Source organism: Nyctereutes procyonoides, unplaced genomic scaffold, assembly GCF_905146905.1.
Source record: "Nyctereutes procyonoides isolate TBG_1078 unplaced genomic scaffold, NYPRO_anot_genome, whole genome shotgun sequence".
Taxonomy (NCBI): Eukaryota; Metazoa; Chordata; class Mammalia; order Carnivora; family Canidae; genus Nyctereutes; species Nyctereutes procyonoides.
The window spans coordinates 13,657,417-13,676,910 of record NW_026575140.1 but is presented as its reverse complement, the minus strand read 5'-3'; the positions used below and the strand labels follow the sequence as shown (position 1 = coordinate 13,676,910).

The 19,494-nt window shown below is 43.1% G+C and overlaps 1 protein-coding gene across 7 annotated transcripts; it reads left to right on the top strand.

Annotated features, from left to right (window-relative positions):
- The first annotated feature begins 1,058 nt into the window (after window positions 1-1,058).
- On the top strand, window positions 1,059-17,917 carry TMEM170A (transmembrane protein 170A). Of its 7 annotated transcripts, none has more exons than XM_055306011.1 (3): window positions 1,059-1,305; window positions 13,972-14,073; window positions 16,661-17,917. In XM_055306011.1, exons 1-3 carry the CDS (start codon window positions 1,173-1,175, stop codon window positions 16,789-16,791), a joined length of 366 nt encoding a protein of 121 aa, XP_055161986.1. In that variant the 5' UTR covers window positions 1,059-1,172; the 3' UTR covers window positions 16,792-17,917. The 7 variants fall into 7 exon arrangements, with proteins under 7 accessions (XP_055161986.1, XP_055161984.1, XP_055161990.1 ...); XM_055306009.1 differs by having other exon boundaries at window positions 13,972-14,142; XM_055306015.1 differs by lacking the exon at window positions 1,059-1,305 and adding an exon at window positions 1,352-1,876 and having other exon boundaries at window positions 13,972-14,142.
- Window positions 17,918-19,494: the final 1,577 nt, after the last annotated feature.

Sequence of the window (19,494 nt, the reverse complement as noted above, 5' to 3'; positions counted from 1 at the left end):
CTGGGGTCCCTGGATTGAGGCCGGCACGTTGGGCTCCCTGCATGGGGCCTGCTTCTCCCTCTGCCTGTGTCTCTGCCTCTCTCTCTCTCTCTCTCTCTCTGTGTCTCTCATGAATAAATAAATAAAAATCTTAAAAAATAGAATTTTGTAAATTCAAAATAATGTTTCCTAATGTGATACACAATTGATTGTTATATAACCCTAAAATAATTGGTTTCTTCTATTTCACACACACTCTGGTGGTCTGGGAAATGTACCAAAGATAGCATTATTAAATATTTCATGGCTTTTATATGCCTATTCTTGCTGTTTTATTTATTTTTAAAGATTTTATTTATTTATTCATGAGAGACACAGAGAGAGAGAGGCAGAGACACAGGCAGAGGGAGAAGCAGGCTCCATGCATGGAGCCCGACGTGGGACTCGATCCCGGGTCTCCAGGATCACGCCCTGGGCCAAAGACAGGCGCCAAACCACTGAGCCACCCAGGGATCCCCCTACTGTTGCTGTTTTAGATATGTTTCTTGGTTAATGCAAAATTGCAGTTGCGGTGTTGAGGCACTGGCGTTAGCTCTCAAAGTCTTCAAGAGGGAACTCTAATAAATAACTTGCTAATATTCTTGAATTAATATTATGTAAAATACTATGAATTTTGCACTCAATTCTTTTTAATTTAAAGTAAGCTAAGCTTTCAAAAAAATCACTTTCCCTCCAAATACTGAAGGTATTGCTGTATTGTCTTCCAGCCTCCTTCTCCAGGTTCTCATCGCCAGATCCATTTCAAATCTACGCGTCAGGTGTGGGGTCGGTATGCAATTCCCCCACTTTCTTATAGGTGGCGCTGCAGAGAAGGGCAGAGTAGAGCGCATCCTAATGGACTGGAGAGACTTGCCCAGTAGGGGGGCGTAGCCCGCGGGTGCCGGGTCTCGGAGAGCCGCACGCAACGTCAGGGGCGGGAACAACTCTCGCCCCGCCCCCGGCCATCTGCGGCGCCCTGTGATTGGAGGGAGGGCCCCTCACTAGGTCGCGCCGTTGGGCTAGGAGGAAGAGGGCCCCATTCGAGGGTGACGCTGAGGCGGCGGAGGTGCGGGGCGCTCTAGTCCGTGAGTGCTAGCGAGCCTCGACAGCACCTCGGACGCTCTCCTCGGCTCTCTGCGGTGGATGGCGGCGGGATGGAGCACGAGGCGAGCGGCGGCAGCGGCGGGTCGGCCGGGCTCCTGCAGCAGATCCTCAGCCTGAAGCTCGTGCCGCGGGTGGGCAACGGGACCCTGTGCCCCAACTCCACTTCTCTCTGCTCCTTCCCAGGTACCGGCCCCGCCCCGTGCCGCGCTTGCGCAGTGCGCGCCTCGGCGCCGCCGCCGGCCCGCGAGGCGCCCCTTCCTCAGGGGGCGGGCGGGTGACGGGGCGCCCTGCGCCGGGCGGTCCTACGCTCCGGGAAGGGGGTTCCCGCTCGCTCTGTGGAGAGCCGGCGGAGATAGCCCTTCGGCGGTCGCTTCCTCGCCGGCACCGCGGGCGGGTCACTGCGACGCGGCGCTGGAGCCCGAGCGGAGCGAGCGGCCGCGAGGGGCCGGTCCGCGGAGGGAGCTCGGACACCGCCCGGACTGACGTGGCTTTTGGAGGTTCCAGACGCCCCCGGGTCCCCCTGGGACCCGGAGGAGCGCGGGAGGCGGTCGCCCCTCCTTGTTTGGGCCCCTGTGGTGCGTGCGGGCCGCGCTGCTCCGTCTGGCGGGCCGAGGGGCCGAGCGCAGCCTCCCTCGGCGTGGTCTCGCCCGCAGGCTGTCTGCAGATCGCTCGCACCTCGGTCCGGAGGCGCCCACCCCGCCGGCTTCTCTTTCTAGGAGTCGCTTTCCGAGACCTGTTGCCGAGCCCCCCACTCGTGCGTTTGAGATCTTTGACACAGGTTCCTTTTCCTTCTTCTTACGCCCACTGGAGCTTCTGCTGGGCCTGGTGTGAGGGTTTTTCGAGATTATAGGACGAGGTGGAAAGCTCGCGTGCTCCGAAAGCCGGGAGGAGGAGAAATTGCTTGGGAAGGCTGCTAAAGGCTTTGAGGGGAGGGCACAGTTCGATGTTGGACTTCAAAGGCAGGAAGACACGACAGTGGCGATGGAAGGGCGAGGGTGAGTTGTCCAGCAAAGCTGACTGGTATCGTGACTCAGTAAACAATTCGAGCCCTGGGCCTGAGACCCGCAAAGGAGGGACGATTGGATTACTGACGGCAGTCATAAACAAGGCACCCGAGATTTCTCACCGCTGGGAAGCGACTGCCAGGCGCCATTCAGTGGACGCCCGGGACTCCCTGTGTATTACCTGCCTAGTGTTTTCCCGGACAACTGATGATAACCGTGTTGGGGCAGATGCAGATGTCAGTGTGGAACGATACCTAAAATGATAATCTGGCAACTTTGTTTCAAAACCTGAAATCACATTTGACAGTGACAACAGAAATGTAGGGCATTCCGGAGACACTGTCTAAAAAAATGAAATGTTCGTGCAGCCCGGAGGTACTGCTGGACCAGATTAGCCTGTTTTTGTTTTCTTATTTTCCCACCCAACTCTTACTTTGAAATTTCCAAACATACTGGAAAAGTGAAGTCCTAGTATAATGAAGAACCTATAGTCTTTACTTAGATAGACTCATTATTGATATTTTTATTGTTTTTGCATCTCTATGCACATATATGCATGTATTACGTATGTGTATGTATACGTATATACTTCTACCTTCTACAGAGCCATTTCAAAGGAAGAAACATTTTTGCTTTCTACAGAGCCATTTGAAAGGAAGTTATTAAGTGATGGTGCCTGACACCTAATACTTAAGCACGTTTTACAACAAGTCCACTTCCTGTCTTAGCGAAAAAATCCATATCACACCCAAGAAATTTAACATTAATAAAATAATGGTGTCTAGGGGCACCTGGCTGACTCAATCCATAGAGCATGCGACTCTTAGGGTTGTGAGTTCAAGCCCTGTGTTGGTTGTGGAGCCTACTTAAAATTAAAAATAATAATAATGCTGTCTAATGTATAGGCCTTATTTAAATTTTCCAATTGTCTGAATAATGTCTTTTATAGCTTTTTTATTTAAAAAAAAAAAACAACCAGATCTAATCAACTATCACACATTGCATTTAATTACTGTCTTTTTTAGTCTCCTTGAATCTAGACCAGTTACTCCATCTTTGTTTCTTGAGATTGATATTTTTGAAGTCTTTGTTAATTTCCTAGACAGTCCCATAATCTAAGTTTATCTGATTACTTTTTCATGGTTACATTCAAATAAACATTTTTGTTTAGAATACAAGGGGCACTTGGGTGGCTCATTCGTTTAAGCTGGTGACTGTTGATTTTGACTCAGGTCATGGTCCTGGGATTGTGAGATGGAGCCTCCTGCTGGCTCTGTGCTCAGGAGTCTCCTTGAGATTCTCTCTTTCCCTTTCCTTGCTTGTAAAATAAGTAAATCTGAAAAGAATACTATCTATATAGGTGATGCCCATTTCCCACTGCATTACATCAGGAAACACTGAACATCAGTGAGTATCAGTAATGCTATTAATAATCGTTTGGTTAAGGTGGTGTTTATCAGATCTCCACAGAAAGGGTACCTTAAGCCTTTTGTGATAAGTCATATGCAAGGTTTCTTTGAAACTGAATATTCTCTTTAGTCTGTCTGGCTTTTGTTGCCTTTTTAGGATTGAGATAAGTGGATTTGGGACAGTAGTTTTAACATTATGTTATAGTAGCTATGACAATGAGAATTGTTTTGCTTTCAGAAATTATTCTGAAAATAAGAAACTGCCATATGTACGTGATTTTATGGGTGCTTCAGTGGATGTATAATTTGGAGGTGTCGATTACTAGGAATTATTCATTCAGGAAGTATGTATTTGGCCCAGTGCACACTCTGGGCTGGGGGTATAAACATGCATGAGATAGAGCCCTTGACCTCAAGTTGATCTGAATGTGATGGGTAAACACATAGCCTACCTGCTGTGTCTCATTTTTAACTGGACTAATAGATGTTCGGGGCACATGGAGTGTGATCCTTTTAGAGGCATCAAAGCCTGCTTACAGTGAGTTCCATTCATTGACCTGAATCTGGAATAGTTCCTATTTTGGCCTCACAGAAAAGGTTATTTGCACTTTATGCTAAGTCACTATGGTAAAATCACCGCTCTAGAATGCTCAGGTTTGTCACTATCAGGAAGCTTTGAATTGATTTTTTTTTTTTTTTTTTTACCTGCACTTGCAATTTAGCCATTTAGATTTCTGCCTAACCCTCCTTATTCCAAGTTGTTCAGATTTCTTTTGTTGTTGTCATCAGTTTTTGGCAAATCTGAATGCCAAGAAAGGCAGACCTTTTCTTTTAACAGGAATGGTATTAACTCTCTGAAGGTATGAATTTTGTTAATATGAACATTAAGTATGTGATGGTTAAACCTACTTGTGTTTTGGTTGTGCCATTGCTAGAGTCAAGAATGGGTCAACAGTTTAAAAAACAAAAAAGAATGGGTCACAATTGGACCAATTATTTACTCATTCACTCAACAAATATTGATTCAGGTCTGTTGCCTGCCTTCTCTAGGTACCAAGTAAAAATGTAGGGAACAAAACAAAGGAGCTTTCATTCTGACGGGGATAGAAAGAAAATAAAATTAAAAGAATGGAAAGGAACAGTCAGTGGTGAGTGTAAGATGGTTGGGCCAGTGAGTGGTGGGTCTTGTGTGTCAGGTGGAATGCTGTCTTAAGGTCACGGGGACACTATATGATGATGCCATTGGAGCTGAAATCTGAAGTACAAGGGGGCAAGACACACAGCTATTGGGAGAAGAGCATTCTGAGCAAAGGCACAGTAGGTTCAGAGCCCTGGAATAGGAGCTTGTTTAGGAAACATAAAGAAGGCCGTTGAGGAGAATGGAACAGTGTGGGCAAAGTGGGAAGGCGGAGGTGAGGTCAGATTCTGAAAGGTAGTAGTGCTGGAGGGCTTTGAGCAGAGGAGGGATGCTCTGATGGACTTTTTCTTTTAAGTGCACAATTCAGCGATTTTTAGCATCAACAGAGTTTGCAACCATCACCACAAGCAACTTTGGAATACTTTATCAACTTCATCCTCATTAGCACTGACTTTCTGGCTTTGTGTGGAGAATAGATGGAAGGCCAGATCAGGGCAGACAAGATCTAGCCAGGCTAGGACCAAGAGACCCCTGGGGTGAGGCAGGCCAGATGGGCACGACCAGGGATGAGCAAGCAGTCCCTCAGTAGTGTCAGGAAAGAGGTGGCAACCCACAGTGGGTAGTCCCAGTGGGCAGGTCATCACTGTTAGGAGTGGAAGGGTCTCTAGGAAAAACTCACTGCTTTCTTTTATTCTCACACTATTCTCGCATTCGCAGTATTCTGACAGCAGTTATATGGGTTTTCTGCACATCGAGCAGTTCTGTGACACTAGTTGGGTGTCCTGCAGCTCAGTTTAGTTTGTATGCTGTCTTCCTGGAGTTAGCACCAGATCCCACAGGTTAAGGGCTCAATTTCCCCACTTCACATGCCAGCCAAAAGTCCAGATTGTCCTGTGTGCTTCTGACCAGCTGGCTCTCAGCCGGAGATTGCTATGACCCCCTTCCGTGGTTAAGTTCTAGAGCAGCTCGCACAACTCAGGAAAGCTGCTAGATCACCAGTTTGGGACACAGGATATTAAAGGATATAAATGAACATCAGATAAAGAGATATGTAGGGTGAGGTTCATAGGGGATTCTGAACAAAGGACCTTCTGTCCCTGTGCAGTTGGGAGACTGCCACCCTCCTGCACATAGGTGTATTCACTGAACCTGGAAGTTCTCTGAATCCCGTGCTTTTGGGATTTTATGGAGGCTTCATCGTGTACCCAGGATTGATTATTAAATCTACTTCCAGCCCTTCTCCCCTTTTTAGAGAATGGAGGGTGGGCCTGAAATTTCCATGCTTATAATACCTATTTTTTTCTGGTGACCACCTTGCAGCCCACAAAGAGTTCTGTCCTGAGAACAAAAGAAGTGCCTGGAAATTCCAAGGGATTTTAGGAGTTCTGTAACAGAAACCATGGTCAAAGACTAAACATTAGAACAAAAGATTTTTCTAGTGCTACATTTTTTTTTAAAGATTTATTTTAGAGAGAAAGAGCATGTGTGCGTGTGGGGGGAAGGGCAGAGGAAGAATGGGGCTTAAGCAGAATCCTGCTGAGCGTGGGGCCTAACATGGGGCTCAGTCTCACGACCCTGAGATCATGACCTAATGTTTAACTGGCTGAACTGCCCAGGTGCCCCCCAGCACCACTATTTTAAGGGTTTTAAGTTTCTGTGTCAGGAACTAGGGCAGAAAACTATATATATATATATATATATATATATATATATATATATATATATTTCTTATTATTTTGCAAGAGAACAGATGGACCCCCTGGTAGGTAGGGGGTTCAGTAAGGGAGGGGTCTCACAGTGAGTGGCGTGGAGAGATGTAGGCTGGTGGGCAGTTAGTATCAAGGCAGTTCAGCATTGAGTTGAGGACCAGGTAGGACTACAGTTCCTGGGAGGACTGATGTGGTCTACTTAGAACCCTGGCTTCAGAGGAGCTGACTGTGTTCGTATGGTTGTTTGACCTGGAGCATAAAATAGAGTGGGACCAGCTAAAAGGATAGCTGAGTGCTGAGCCTCACCCTGCCCACTTGGCTTAGGCTTCTTCCACTGCTATTAATCGGGGCCAGGTTGGTCTTGAGGCCTTGCTTGGAAATTGGATGACTCTGCTGTGGAAGTAAGAGGGTCAGGGGAGCCAGTCATTGCTAACCCCCTTTGAGAATACAGAACTCACCTAGAAGAATCTGCAACCTATGTAGCTTATCTAACTGAAATGTCTTCCTGAAAAACAGATTCTTAAAGATAATAAGCCCCTTGTGGGCACATCTTGTATCTTGTCTTATTTCATTGATGGGCCTGAATCCTCCTATGCAGTGGGCTCAGTAAATACTTTGTCAAATGAATTGACTCTTAGTGCTTGTATTAGTTTGCTGTTGCTCCTGTAACATCTTACCACAATTCAGTGGCTGAAAACAACACAGATTTATCATCTTAGAGTCCTGGAGGTCAGAAATCCCAAATGGGTCAGCAGTTCTGCTTTCCTTCTGAAGGCTCTTGGAAGAATTGGTTTCCATCCCTTGTCTAGCTGTGGGAAGTTGCCTGTACTCCTTGGCTCACGGCCCCTCCCCTTGTCTTTAAAGCCAGCAGCAGAGCATCTTCAAATCTCTCTGACCCTTCTGCCTCCCTCCTGCAAGCATCCTTGTCATTACATTAGCCCTACCCAGAGAAGCAAGGCCACTCACTTGTTCCAGGATCCCAATTCTAATCACACTCGCAAACTGCCTTTGCCACCTACGCACAGGCTCTGGGGATGACTGTGGACATCTTTGGAGCCCAGTCTGTCACTAGTGCTTAATCTGATTTCCCCTTATAAATTTTTTAAAATATTTTATTTTTTTATTCATGGGAGACACACAGAGGCAGAGACATAGGCAGAGGGAGAAGCAGGCTCCTATGGGGAGCCTGATGCAGGACTCAATCCCAGGACCCCAGGTTCATGACCTGAGCTGCTCAACCACTGAGCCACCCAGGTGTCCCCTTATAATTTTTTTGTTACAGATAACTTATCTGCTTTATACTTCAACATAAAGGGGGAAGTGATGTGACTTTAACTGTCAGAGTAAGCAAAGCTGAAGATAATGCACTTGATTTGAAATAGTGAACAAAGAAACGCCGTAAGATATGTAGACACAGATTTTTGACAGTGTGTTGAACCAGAGAAATGAAAAGTACTATATGTTGATCAATAAATAGCTATTAAATAGCAAATTAAGGTACAGTAGGTTAAAGGAAAATCACTTAGTTTTCTTTTAAGTGTTTTATTGATCGAGGTTTGCCTTTGCTATTAAGAGTCCCATAATAATCTCATCTATCTGAAAAGTGTTTTATAAACTATACTACTCATCTAACATAATAAAGCCTTTTTTTCTATTTAATGTGACTTAAGTGACGCTATATAAAATATGTAGGCACTGAGGTAGCTAATGGATGCAGCTCAAGGTTGTAAGAGGGTGCAGTGTGTGTCCTCTTCTCAGAAACTCAGGGAAGTGCTGACCTGCCATGCTCATCCTTGTTTACAAATAGGCCTTTCAGCTTATAGGAAACTGGAGATGTAGATAGTGTCCTAGCAATCCTCCTTGGGCAGATGCTGTTCTCCAAGGAGATTGGAAATAAGTGAGTGTTGGTGTCTTAGTCTGCTTAGGCTGCTGTAACAAAATGCCCTATGTTGAGTGGTTTAAATAACAGAAACTTATTATCTCACAGTTCTGGATCCTGGAAGTCCAAGATCAGGGTGCCAGCATGGCCATGTTGTATTGAGTGCTCTCGATCTCGCTATGTCCTTGCATGGCAGGGAGAGAGAGAGGGAGATGACAGGGAAGAGAGAGAGAGAGAGATCTCTTTCTCTTCTTATAAGGCCTTATCCTATTGGACCCACTTTTTTTTTTTAAAGATTTTATTTATTTATTCATGAGAGACGACAGACAGAGAGAGAGAGAGAGAGAGGCAGAGACACAGGCAGAGGGAGAAGCAGGCTCCATGCAGGGAGCCTCATCTGGGACTCTATCCTGGGTCTCCAGGATCACACCCTGGGCTGAAGGCAGCAACCACTGAGCCACCCAGGCTGCCCATATCGGACCCACTTTTATGGAAGTTGTGAGTTGGTGTGTCTTGGTGGGTCTAGGCCTCCCCTCCCAGTTCACTGTCCTAATGGCTCGATTGCATCCAGTGGTGAAGCCAGTCTCTAGCAGTGCCTTGAGTTGCTATGGAAAGCAGTTCTTACTTCTAAAACTTGGGGACCTCCAGCAGGACCTGAGAACGGAGTCAGGTCACTGGTGGGGTCTCAAGTCAGTTGTGGCAGCCAGCAACCAGTATGGCAACTGCTCTGAGTGCTCAGAGGCAGATTTGCATCCCTCTGTCCACCCTGGAACAGTGGTGTTCCTGGTGCCACCATAAGGTTTAGCAGACTAGGTGGTGGAATGGAGGTGAGTCTGTGAGTGATCTGAGTAGCTAGTAAGGGCTGTGGGATTGAAGATGGGGTTACTGCTCTGGAAGGGTACGGCATGGTGCTGTTCATGGCCTGGGGTCAAGCTGGCAGTAGGTGGTGATGGGTGTGGGGAGTGTGGGGCAGTGTGGGGGGGATGGTTAGGCTGGGAAGACCAGACAGCTCACTGAGCCAGAGTGCACATTGGCTGCCCAGGCAGGAGGGATCTGTGAGTACAACAGCTCTGGCGGGTGCACATTTATTGGAGGGACAGTATCTGGATGCTAGACAGTGCAACCTCTGCGAGCTGCTGCGAAGAAGAGAGGGTTGAGTCTCCTAAGTTGTGGAAGTGAGAGGAGCTCTGGCCTGAGGCTGGAACGGAAGCTGCAGTAGTATAGGTCTGTTTCCAAGGAGAACGGGGCTCAAACCCTGAGAATTGAGAACCCTGCCTACAATTTCTGATCAACACTATTGACTGGAAAGGTGTCTTTTTTTCTTTGGCAGAGGGACAGTAGTTAATTAGTATATGTATATATATTTTTTAAACATATTAGTGTCTTACATTATGCATATTTAATTTTTAAGCTTGGGACCTTACCTATTTGAATCACTTTATGCTCCATATTGCATCATATAACTTGGTTTAGCAGAATTTCCCAAACCGTCAAGCAGAACCCGTTTCAACAGTATTATTAAATTATTCTGAAAATCTATCTTGTTCAGCAAAAAAAAAAAAAAGTTTCACAAACGGTTTGAAACTTTTTATAGCTAGCTAATAGCTTTTTACCAGAGTGCCAAAACACCCTCAGTCATTTTTTTTTTTTAAGATTTTATGTATTTGAGAGAGCAGGGTGAAAGGGGCAGAAGGAGAGGGACAAACAGGCTCCCTGCTGAGCTGAGCAGAGAGCCCTACATGTGGCTCGATCTCAGGACCCTGAGATCGTGACCTGAGCTGAAGGCAGATGCTTAACCGACTGAGCCACCCAAGTGCCCATAGTCGTTTGTTATTTTTATTTAAAATTTTTTTTTAAAGATTTTATTTATTTATTCATGAGAGACACACAGAACAAGAGAGAGAGGAACAGACACAGGCAGAGGGAGAAGCAGGCTCTATGCAGGGAGCCTGGTGTGGAACTCGATCCTGGGTCTCCAGGATCACACCCTGGGCTAAAGGCGGCACTAAACCACTGAGCCACTTGGGCTGCCCCGTTCGTTATTTTTTTTATTTTTTTTTATTTTTAGTTGTTTATGATAGTCACACACAGAGAGAGAGGGGGAGGCAGAGACACAGGCAGAGGGAGAAGCAGGAGGCAGAGGGAGAAGCAGGCTCCATGCACCGGGAGCCCGACGTGGGACTCGATTCCGGGTCTCCAGGATCGCGCCCCGGGCCAAAGGCAGGCGCCAAACCGCTGCGCCACCCAGGGATCCCCCGTTTGTTATTTTTAATAAGCCTTGAGCCCTAGATGGGGCATGCCTGATACTTTAACTTGGAGCCTTTCATCCAGACTTGGACTAGGTGTCCTAATTTAGGTATGTGTAGAATATGTTTTTTTTTTTTTAAGGTTTATTATTTATTCATAAGAAACACAGAGAGAGGGGCAGAGACATAGGCAGAGGGAGAAGCAGGCTCCCTGCAACGAGCCTGATGCGGGGCTCTATCCCAGGACCCTGGGATCATGCCCTGAGCTGAAGGGTTCAACAACCACTGAGCCCCCCAGGTGCCGCAGAATATGGTATTAATTGAAACTTTGTGAGTCAGAATGAACACTGAGAATTCAGTCATCAGTGACAACGCTGTCAGTGGTGGTTTGAAGGGATTTGGCCTCCACTCTTAATCTCCCACCCCCAACAATTCAGAAATAATCTGGAAAGAAAGCATGCACAGCAGTAATCCTTACAACTGCTTCGAGTACAGCTTCAGATACAACTTTGAGAAAAGCCTGTGATCCTCCCCTTCCTGCTCTCCACCATCCCCTGGCCCAGTGGTGCTCCTGATTGTCTCTGTAATTGTTCATTCTGATCAGATCAGCCTTCCTGAACTGCTCTTTTAGAAACAAAGGCTCTTTTTTTCTTTTTCTAGTGTTTTTTATAGTAATTTTGTAAAAGCCAATAAGCAGCTAGAAAAGCTTTTTTTAAAAAATGAAAGTAGGGGCTCCTGGGTGGCTCATTCAGTTAAGCAACCCGCACTTGATCCTGGCTCAGGTCTTGATTGCAGGGCCATGAGTTCAAGCCCTGCATTGGACTTCTCACAATTAAAAAAGAGAAAAAACAGTCAAAGTAAAAGAACGGTTATCAGTACTCCCCCAACCTATCCCACTCCCCAGAAATAACACTTTTCTGTTGCTTGCTGTACAGCACGAGACAGCATAGAGAATGAGAGCATGGCCTCGGGTGTCAGGCTCCAACCAGGCTCCAACTAGACTCCAACAGGGCTCTGCCTCCTGCTGGCAGTGTGGGCTCACCAGCAGTATATAGACTCCAGGAAGTTCCTTTCCCCCCTTTGCCTCTGTTTCCTCATCTAGGAACCAGGGATATTCAGGATCTGTGCCTCATAAATTTGTGACAGGATTGCTTGTGTTAAGATTTGTAAAGCACTTAGAAGAGGGCCTGCTCATGTGTAAATATTTATTAAATGCACCTATGTCCAGACTCTTCTCTGGAGTACATAGAATTATTTACAGACATATGTTTGTTTCTTTTGTTTTGTTTTTACAAAAACAGGATCTTTTTCTATATACTATTCTGCAGCTTGCTTTTTTTTTTTTTTACTTCCCACTGTGTCTTGGACATCTTATCCCTTCAGTATATAAATATCTATCCCATATTTTCATGTGATTGTGTAGTGTTACATTATGTGGGTGCACCAAAATGTATTTGACAAGTCCTACATTGACATGCAAGCAGTTGATGTCTAGCCTTTGCCATGAGAGATCGTGCTGCTTGGAACACCTCGTACCTCTGCCCTCACCTGCAGGTGTATCCCTACAGGTGGTATTCTTGGAAGTAAAGTCACTGTGGCAAAGGGCATGCACACTGGAATTTTTTGGATGTACACTTCTAAATTACCCTCCAGAAAGGTTTTCTGGTCTGTATTCTGTAAGGTGGGACCTGTGACATAATGTCCTGATGACTCTTTACTGCTTAGAACCTTTAATGGTGCTTCTAGGGCTCTCACATTGAAGTATTTAGTCTGGCCTTCAAAACCCACTATAACATGACCTCATCTGTCTCTGTAGCTTTTTTTTTTTAAGTAGGCCCCATGGGAATCCCTGGGTGGCTCAGTGGTTTAGCCTGCCTTCAGCCCAGGGCGTGATCCCAGAGTCCTGGGATCGAGTCCCGCATCGGGCTCCCTTCATGGAGCCTGCTTCTCCTTCTGCCTGTGTCTCTGCCTCCCTCTCTCCTCCATGTCTTTCATGAATAAATAAATAAAATCGTAAAAAAAAAAAAATAAAGTAGGCTCCATGCCTAATGTGGGTCTTGAACTCACAATTCTGAGATCAAAAGTCATATGTTCTACTGACTGAACCAGTCAGGCACCCCCATCTTTGTTTTAACTGCTTTTAATTTTATAGACCCTCTGGTTCAGTCAGACCAGTGGTTTTTAATCGGGGTGATTTTTGACCCCCATCCCCACCCCAGGACATTTGGCAAAGTCTGGAAATATATTTGATTGTTGCAACTGGGGAGAGGGTGCTACTGACATATAGTAGAGGGTAGAGGCCAGGGGTGCTGCTCCATATCCTGCAATGTGCAGGACTGCACACAAACACAAACACACACACACCCCATAAAGGGTTAACTGGTCTGGATGACCGTAGTGCTGAGTTAGGCTGTTTACTGAAATTGCCTATTACTTACCTGCTTCCAAAGCAAGGATGGATAACAGATTTTATCTGACGTGGCACCTTCATTGTACCCATGTGGGCACCAAAGGGCTATTTTGAGAATTCTAAAGCTTTGCCTGGGCTCAGTGGGGGAAATTGCCATGTGTGCTATTTTCCAGATTGCAAAGTCATGACGGCAGGATGGTTGTTATCTCCTCCTTTTTTCTATTTTCCAAGGGGACTCACACATTGGTTATCAAATATTTTAACATTGCCTGAATTGCAGTCATCTTAAAAGTTAATTAGACATTCCCCATAGGAACTGGCTCCTCCATCACTGTGTGCCATTTGTCTCTAAGCCAGACACTCCTATTTTCTGGTATTTATTTCATATCTTAAGGAACTTTGCTATTCTAAGAGGCAGTGGACTGATACTTACTGCTTTGTCTTGAAAATGATTGTTGAATGAATAAAATCGTATACATTTTTCATTTTAAGACTAAAATGATTAGCCACTTTAGAGGTTGACCCACTTACTCTGGAAAGGGCCATATAGTAAATATTTCGGGCTCTGTTTCAGCTCTGCTCTTGTAGCTTGAAAGTGGCCATAGGCTGGGATCCCTGGGTGGCGCAGCGGTTTGGCTCCTGCCTTTGGCCCAGGGCGCGATCCTGGAGACCCGGGATCGAGTCCCACGTCGGGCTCCCGGTGCATGGAGCCTGCTTCTCCCTCTGCCTGTGCTCTGCCTCTCTCTCTCTCTCTGTGACTATCATAAATAAATAAAAATAAAAAAAAAAAAAAGAAAGTGGCCATAGGCAAGACTTAAATGAATGGGCACAGCTGTGTTACAGTAAGAACTTATGCACAAAACAAGCTGGTGGCGTGTGAGCCGTAGTTTGCTGATCCCTCTGGAACCATCAATATGTGAATGTTTGACTGATGAACCTACACTGCACCTGGATGGCTTTGAAAATGAAATAAGCGGGTATGATGACTAGCCCCTGGTAATCAGTGTGCTAGGAAGGTCGGTGGCTTACAACCTTTCTTTGCTTTCCCTTGTAGAGATGTGGTATGGTGTGTTCCTGTGGGCACTGGTGTCCTCTCTCTTCTTCCATGTCCCTGCTGGATTACTGGCCCTCTTCACCCTCAGACATCACAAATATGGTAGGTTCATGTCTGTAAGCATCCTGTTGATGGGCATCGTGGGACCAATTACTGCTGGAATCTTGACAAGTATGTTAGACATTAAAATACCAGTCAAAACGTTTCATATGACTAGTCATTTAATTTCTGGATCCATTTTAGAAACATGTCTGAGTAAAATGAAAAAAAAAAGCAGCTTTTAACCACGGGCCCTTTTTTTAGTGTCTTTGTTTTTTTTTTTTTCTACCTTTAATCCCACCTCTGCCCATTATTTGGCTAACATCTTTGATTTCCTAAGTTATATTGTCTCATATCTTTCATGTAAGCCAGATGAGGTTTTGTGAGATAGGTTACTAGTAAGAGAAGCTGTTTATGTTTTTGGAAGCTACTGCTTCTTTCTTGTCCGCTATCTATCAATTAACTGGTGGCATCCCAAGATTGTTGATGAGTTTCTTCTCATTCAAGTGGTCACTTGAGGGATAGAAGACTAATTCCAATGACAAGAATTCTTGTTTAGACAAGTACCTGATTTGTCTTCTAGTATTTTTCCAAAACCCCTCTCAGAACTTTCTGAATAAAAATTGATACAACAAATACATTATTTTTACTTCTTTTTTAAAAAATCATTTGACTTTTAGTCATATCACAAAGATGAGAATAAGTTTAAATCATTTTTAAGCTCAATTAAGTATAAATATCATTTATGTTTTATATAATTTAAAAATTTTAAGGAAGCAAAACTAAAAACACTCCATTATCACATCCCTTAGTGAAAGCCACAATTTGCATTTTGGTATATGCTTTCAGACTTTTTTCTTGGTATGTATGTAAACAAATATATGCTTAAAAAATAGAAACATGTTCCTCCTAATTTGTAATGTATGAATTTAAGTCTTGAGTTTTACAGAACTGTCCCTCTGTCTTTTCTTTGACTTGAGTTTTTTGGGGGGATAAAGTGGCCTCATTTCTGTGTGTTCTGTAGGTGATGAAAAGTTTGTGGTAAAAAGAGGAAGAGGCCAGTTTTCTCCGGTCTGCATTAAGGTTTCCATAACTGGCTTTATATAGTATTTTTAACTATATCACCTGCTGCTGCTCTTGAGAGACCTGCTCCAGTTTCCTTGTTGGACTCCTGGCTCCTAGGGCCTGTCTCAGATTTCTCATCAGTAAAATAAGAATAATACCATCCACCTCAGATGCTGTGTGATGATAAAAGGAAATGTTTAAAGAACTTAATATAATACCGAACACTTAGAAACTGTGCACTAAGCCTGTCTGTTCTATTTTTAAGACTCCAGTATGAATAGAGTCTCTTTCCTGTTTTGCTGCTCCCCATGGCCAGCTTTTCCCTTTCTTCCCTGCCTCATCATCCAGACCCCACTTTAGGGCCTACTTCAAATTTCTCACACTTCTTTCTACCTAGCCCACTCTCTTTGGAGCTGAACTACGAAGGGTCTGATGAAATGGGTTTGTTGCAGATGTTAATAACAGTATGTATATGCCTAGCCACTGGAGACTGTTCAAAGTCACAGGTGTTCCAGGCAACGATACAGATAATGGTTAATTTGCTCTCTTTCTTTAAATGTGTTAATATGCTTTCATATCACAGGTATAAAATGTGTAGATGTTTGATTTGAGATGCTGTATATTGTATTATTCAAAGTTTGGTTCATGCTTATGCTTTCTGAGTCTCGGCTTGGTTCTGAACATTGATGAGAATAGGGATCATCCCTTATCAGACGTAGAGGTAAATAAATATTAGCGTGAATGAACACACTGACCAAAGAGCATCTGTTTGGAACAGTTTTTGAGAGGAGGATCCTTTGGGAACTTTGGGTCTATTTTTTGTCCAGCTTATGAATTCTTGGCTTTCTCGGTACAATGCTGAGTCCCTATAGCAATTCAGATGGGTTTCTAGGGAGATTAAGATGTTTGTGTTTGGTTTATTCAGTTTCTTGGAAGTTGTGGTGACTAACATAATAAAAACAATGATATCTGGAACAGAAAGGATCCCCTTAGGAACTCTCCCCTCATGCCATTAATAACAACTTCACAAGTGTAGAGCCATCCTCTCCTTTTCTCATCCTCTGCTCCCTCCTCTATCCACTTTGAGAGGGAAATTCTGAGTACAGTAGAGGGTGGATTGAGGATTCCCTGTGGCTTCTGAAATATTTCTTGCTTAGTCTCACATAGAAGCTTTGTTGGCATTCATTACCGGGATTTTTTTTAGGTACCTGTTAAATGCTAAGCATGGCAAAGAAGAGATATTTCTGAATTTGTAATTGGGTCATGTGGAAATTGCTATATCTTTGTGCTTTTGTTTATGACTTCCAGATTATTTTATTCAGTGAATCTAGGAGTCTCAGTTTTAAGAACTCACTTTTCAACATCTAAAAGCACTAAGAGATTTGCAAATTGTATGGGGAATACTTAAAACCCTAGAGTAGGCAGCAAAAAAAATATAAGGAAAAGAAAACATTTTTACAATATTTAAATTTTAATGTAAAACAATCCAGAGCATTCTACGTATGATAGGATTTTAAGTGCTATATTTTCCTTATTATATTAACTTTGATTTTTTTTTTTAAACACCTCTTGAATTTTTGAACAGGTGCTGCAATTGCTGGAGTGTACCGAGCAGCAGGAAAGGAAATGATACCATTTGAAGCCCTCACCTTGGGCACTGGACAGACGTTTTGTGTAGTGGTGGTCTCCTTTTTACGGGTTTTAGCTACTCTATAGCAGATAGCCTTATGTCATGATACTGAACCTAAGTTTTACGGAATCCTCAAAAAGAATACATTATGGAATGTAGTGTTTTCTTAATTCTTCAAATGGAAGAAACTTGGATGAAGAAGTATGTGAAAAATGACATCTCAGCCCTTTCTTCAGTTTGAAGCTCCAGGAATTGAAGATCTTTCTGGACTCCAATTGTTCTCAACCAAAACAAACTGAGTTTCTTAGCACTTTTTTTGTCCTTTTTTAAAGTTTAATTTAAGCAGTTTTACAGGTGCACCTTTACCCATGCTAGGTCAACAGTGTTTCTGGGTTGACATCCTTCACACTGCAATTTACAATATTCTGTGAGAAAATGTAGTGTTGCATATTTCAGAGAAGCTATGAAAAATACTGGTTTCTTTCTGAGCAGAATATACTGTACTATACTGTACTAAAATCTAACCTTGATTAATCTTTGGCAGGCTCTTTTTTCACTACATCTGAATGACATTAAGTGCCAAGTAGGTTTTGGTTGAGTAGAGCTTTGAGAACAAATTTGGTAAAATGTAATAGGAAAAAAAATCCTACAACACAAGTAGTGGGTGGCTTCATTTCCACTGTTGAAAGAAAAAGATGATGTGACATTTTATGGATAACTATCTTGACCTCTGATTACTTAATATATTTTAAGAGATGTGAATTTGTTGTTTTGTATATTTTATCAGAATAAGCTAGCTAATTGAGACCCCCCCCCTCCAGAATTCCTGTATCCCTTTTCTCATCACTTTCATTCTATTGACTTTGTTTAGTTAAATTGGGAACATACCCTATTAAATAACTTGAGTTCAAAATTTTAAGCCAGGTTGGCTAGAATGCTCTTTGGACATTGAGGTACCAAAAAAAATTTTTTTTAAACACTCTGCTATAGTTTTTCTTAGTGACTTTGGTTGAAATTGTAGAAATGCAGCTTAAACTAGACTTAGTGGTTATTAATTTCCTGGTCTTACTGTGATTACCACTTTTACAGTATTGGTGTCACTCCCAGAAAGTGCCTAAAGTTTAATTTTCAGATGTGCTTCCACATTTATATTTCCCTTTAAGAGAATGTATATCCTTACAGAGAATTAAACATCAAGTTTCTTAAACCCAATTTTAGCTATCTTAATTTTTCTTCTACTGCCTAACTTTCTTTTTCATTAAAAGGCCTGAAAACTGTGACCTTCAAAAGAGAAATGATTGCAAAAATTGTCTACCTTGATCCTTACCACCTCAACTGTGTTAAATGGAATACAGTCCTTGTTCTCTGGTTGAATATATCAGAATAGTTTCTGATCATTAAATCTGATGTTTTTAAAGAAAAGTTTTCATTGTAACAGTGAGACTAACAGCCCACAGGTCATGTACACACAAACACATCCGTTCCATTTAAAGCAACATGTGCTCTGGCTTCTGATTAAAAATAGCCAGAAGGACCAACTAACCAGGGAAAGTCAAAGGGGAAAGAGATCACAGAAGATTAATTGGACACTTTCTCTTTAACTAAGAAGCCATTAGACTACTTAGCAAAATTATAGTGACATATGCTCAGACCAGGTGGAAAGTTATAAGTAGGCTTGGAATGCCAGCAAATGTTTTTATAAATTCCCCAACAAGGAATGCTCTTCAGTGCTCAAAATCTTTCAAGCAAACTTTAAGTGTTTTTCTTAAAGATTTTATTTTATAAGATCTTCTTTATTTATTTGAAAGAGAGCACACGCACATACATAAGGGGAGGGGCAGAGGGAAGACCGGCAGAGACATGGGGCTGGATCCCAGGACCCTGAGATCGGGAACCTGAGCCAAAGGCAGACACTTAACCAACTGAGCCACCCAGATGCCCCAAGGTTTTAGTTTTAAGTTCTCTCTGTGACCAGTGTGGGGCTTGAACTCACGATTCTAAGATCAAGCGTCGGATACTCCACTGGCTGAGCCAGCTAGGAGCCCCTGAGTCTCTAAATAAGACTCAACATTTTTCAGTTCAAGGAGCTGTGATTTTGCAAAGTAGCTCTTCACTTTAATACATTTGAGACATTCTTATCTTTTGTTATAGCAAATGATTATAATCATCTCCCTTGAAGTATGCCTCTTATTAGAATTCTCACCTAAAACATTCTTTTGGATAGAATTTTTCGAATTGAACATATAGACCTATGGTTGTTAGGCCTCCCCCCCGAATACTAATTTTTGAACGTATTGATGGATGATTTAAATATTTGGTTATTAGAGCTAAGACACAAAAATTAATGCATTTTGAAAGATGTTTTTGTTTCCATCTGTTTCTTTGCTGTACTATGGTTATCCACTTTTTAAAAACTTCAAATATAAGATGTATCTTCAAATTATTGAGGATTTCATCCACTCCAATATATTAACATCCTCCTGTGAATAAATTTATATAGACCTTCATATGCATTGAGCTTTGTAGCTTGAAATGTTTTTAAGGAGAAACTATTTGAATGATATAAAGAATGTCTAGTTTTCTTTGGGCTTTTTTTTTTTTATTTCTCAAATACACAATTATTTGTGGGTGGTCACTTAAGTGAAAAAATATTTGCATTTGTGTTGAACATTTTACTTTACCATATATAATTTTTAAGAATTTTTGCCAACAACTGGCTTTCTTAGGGCCTGTGCAACCACCCCTTCCCAGCTGGACATCTACTTTTCCTTTTCCTTTTTTTTTTTTTT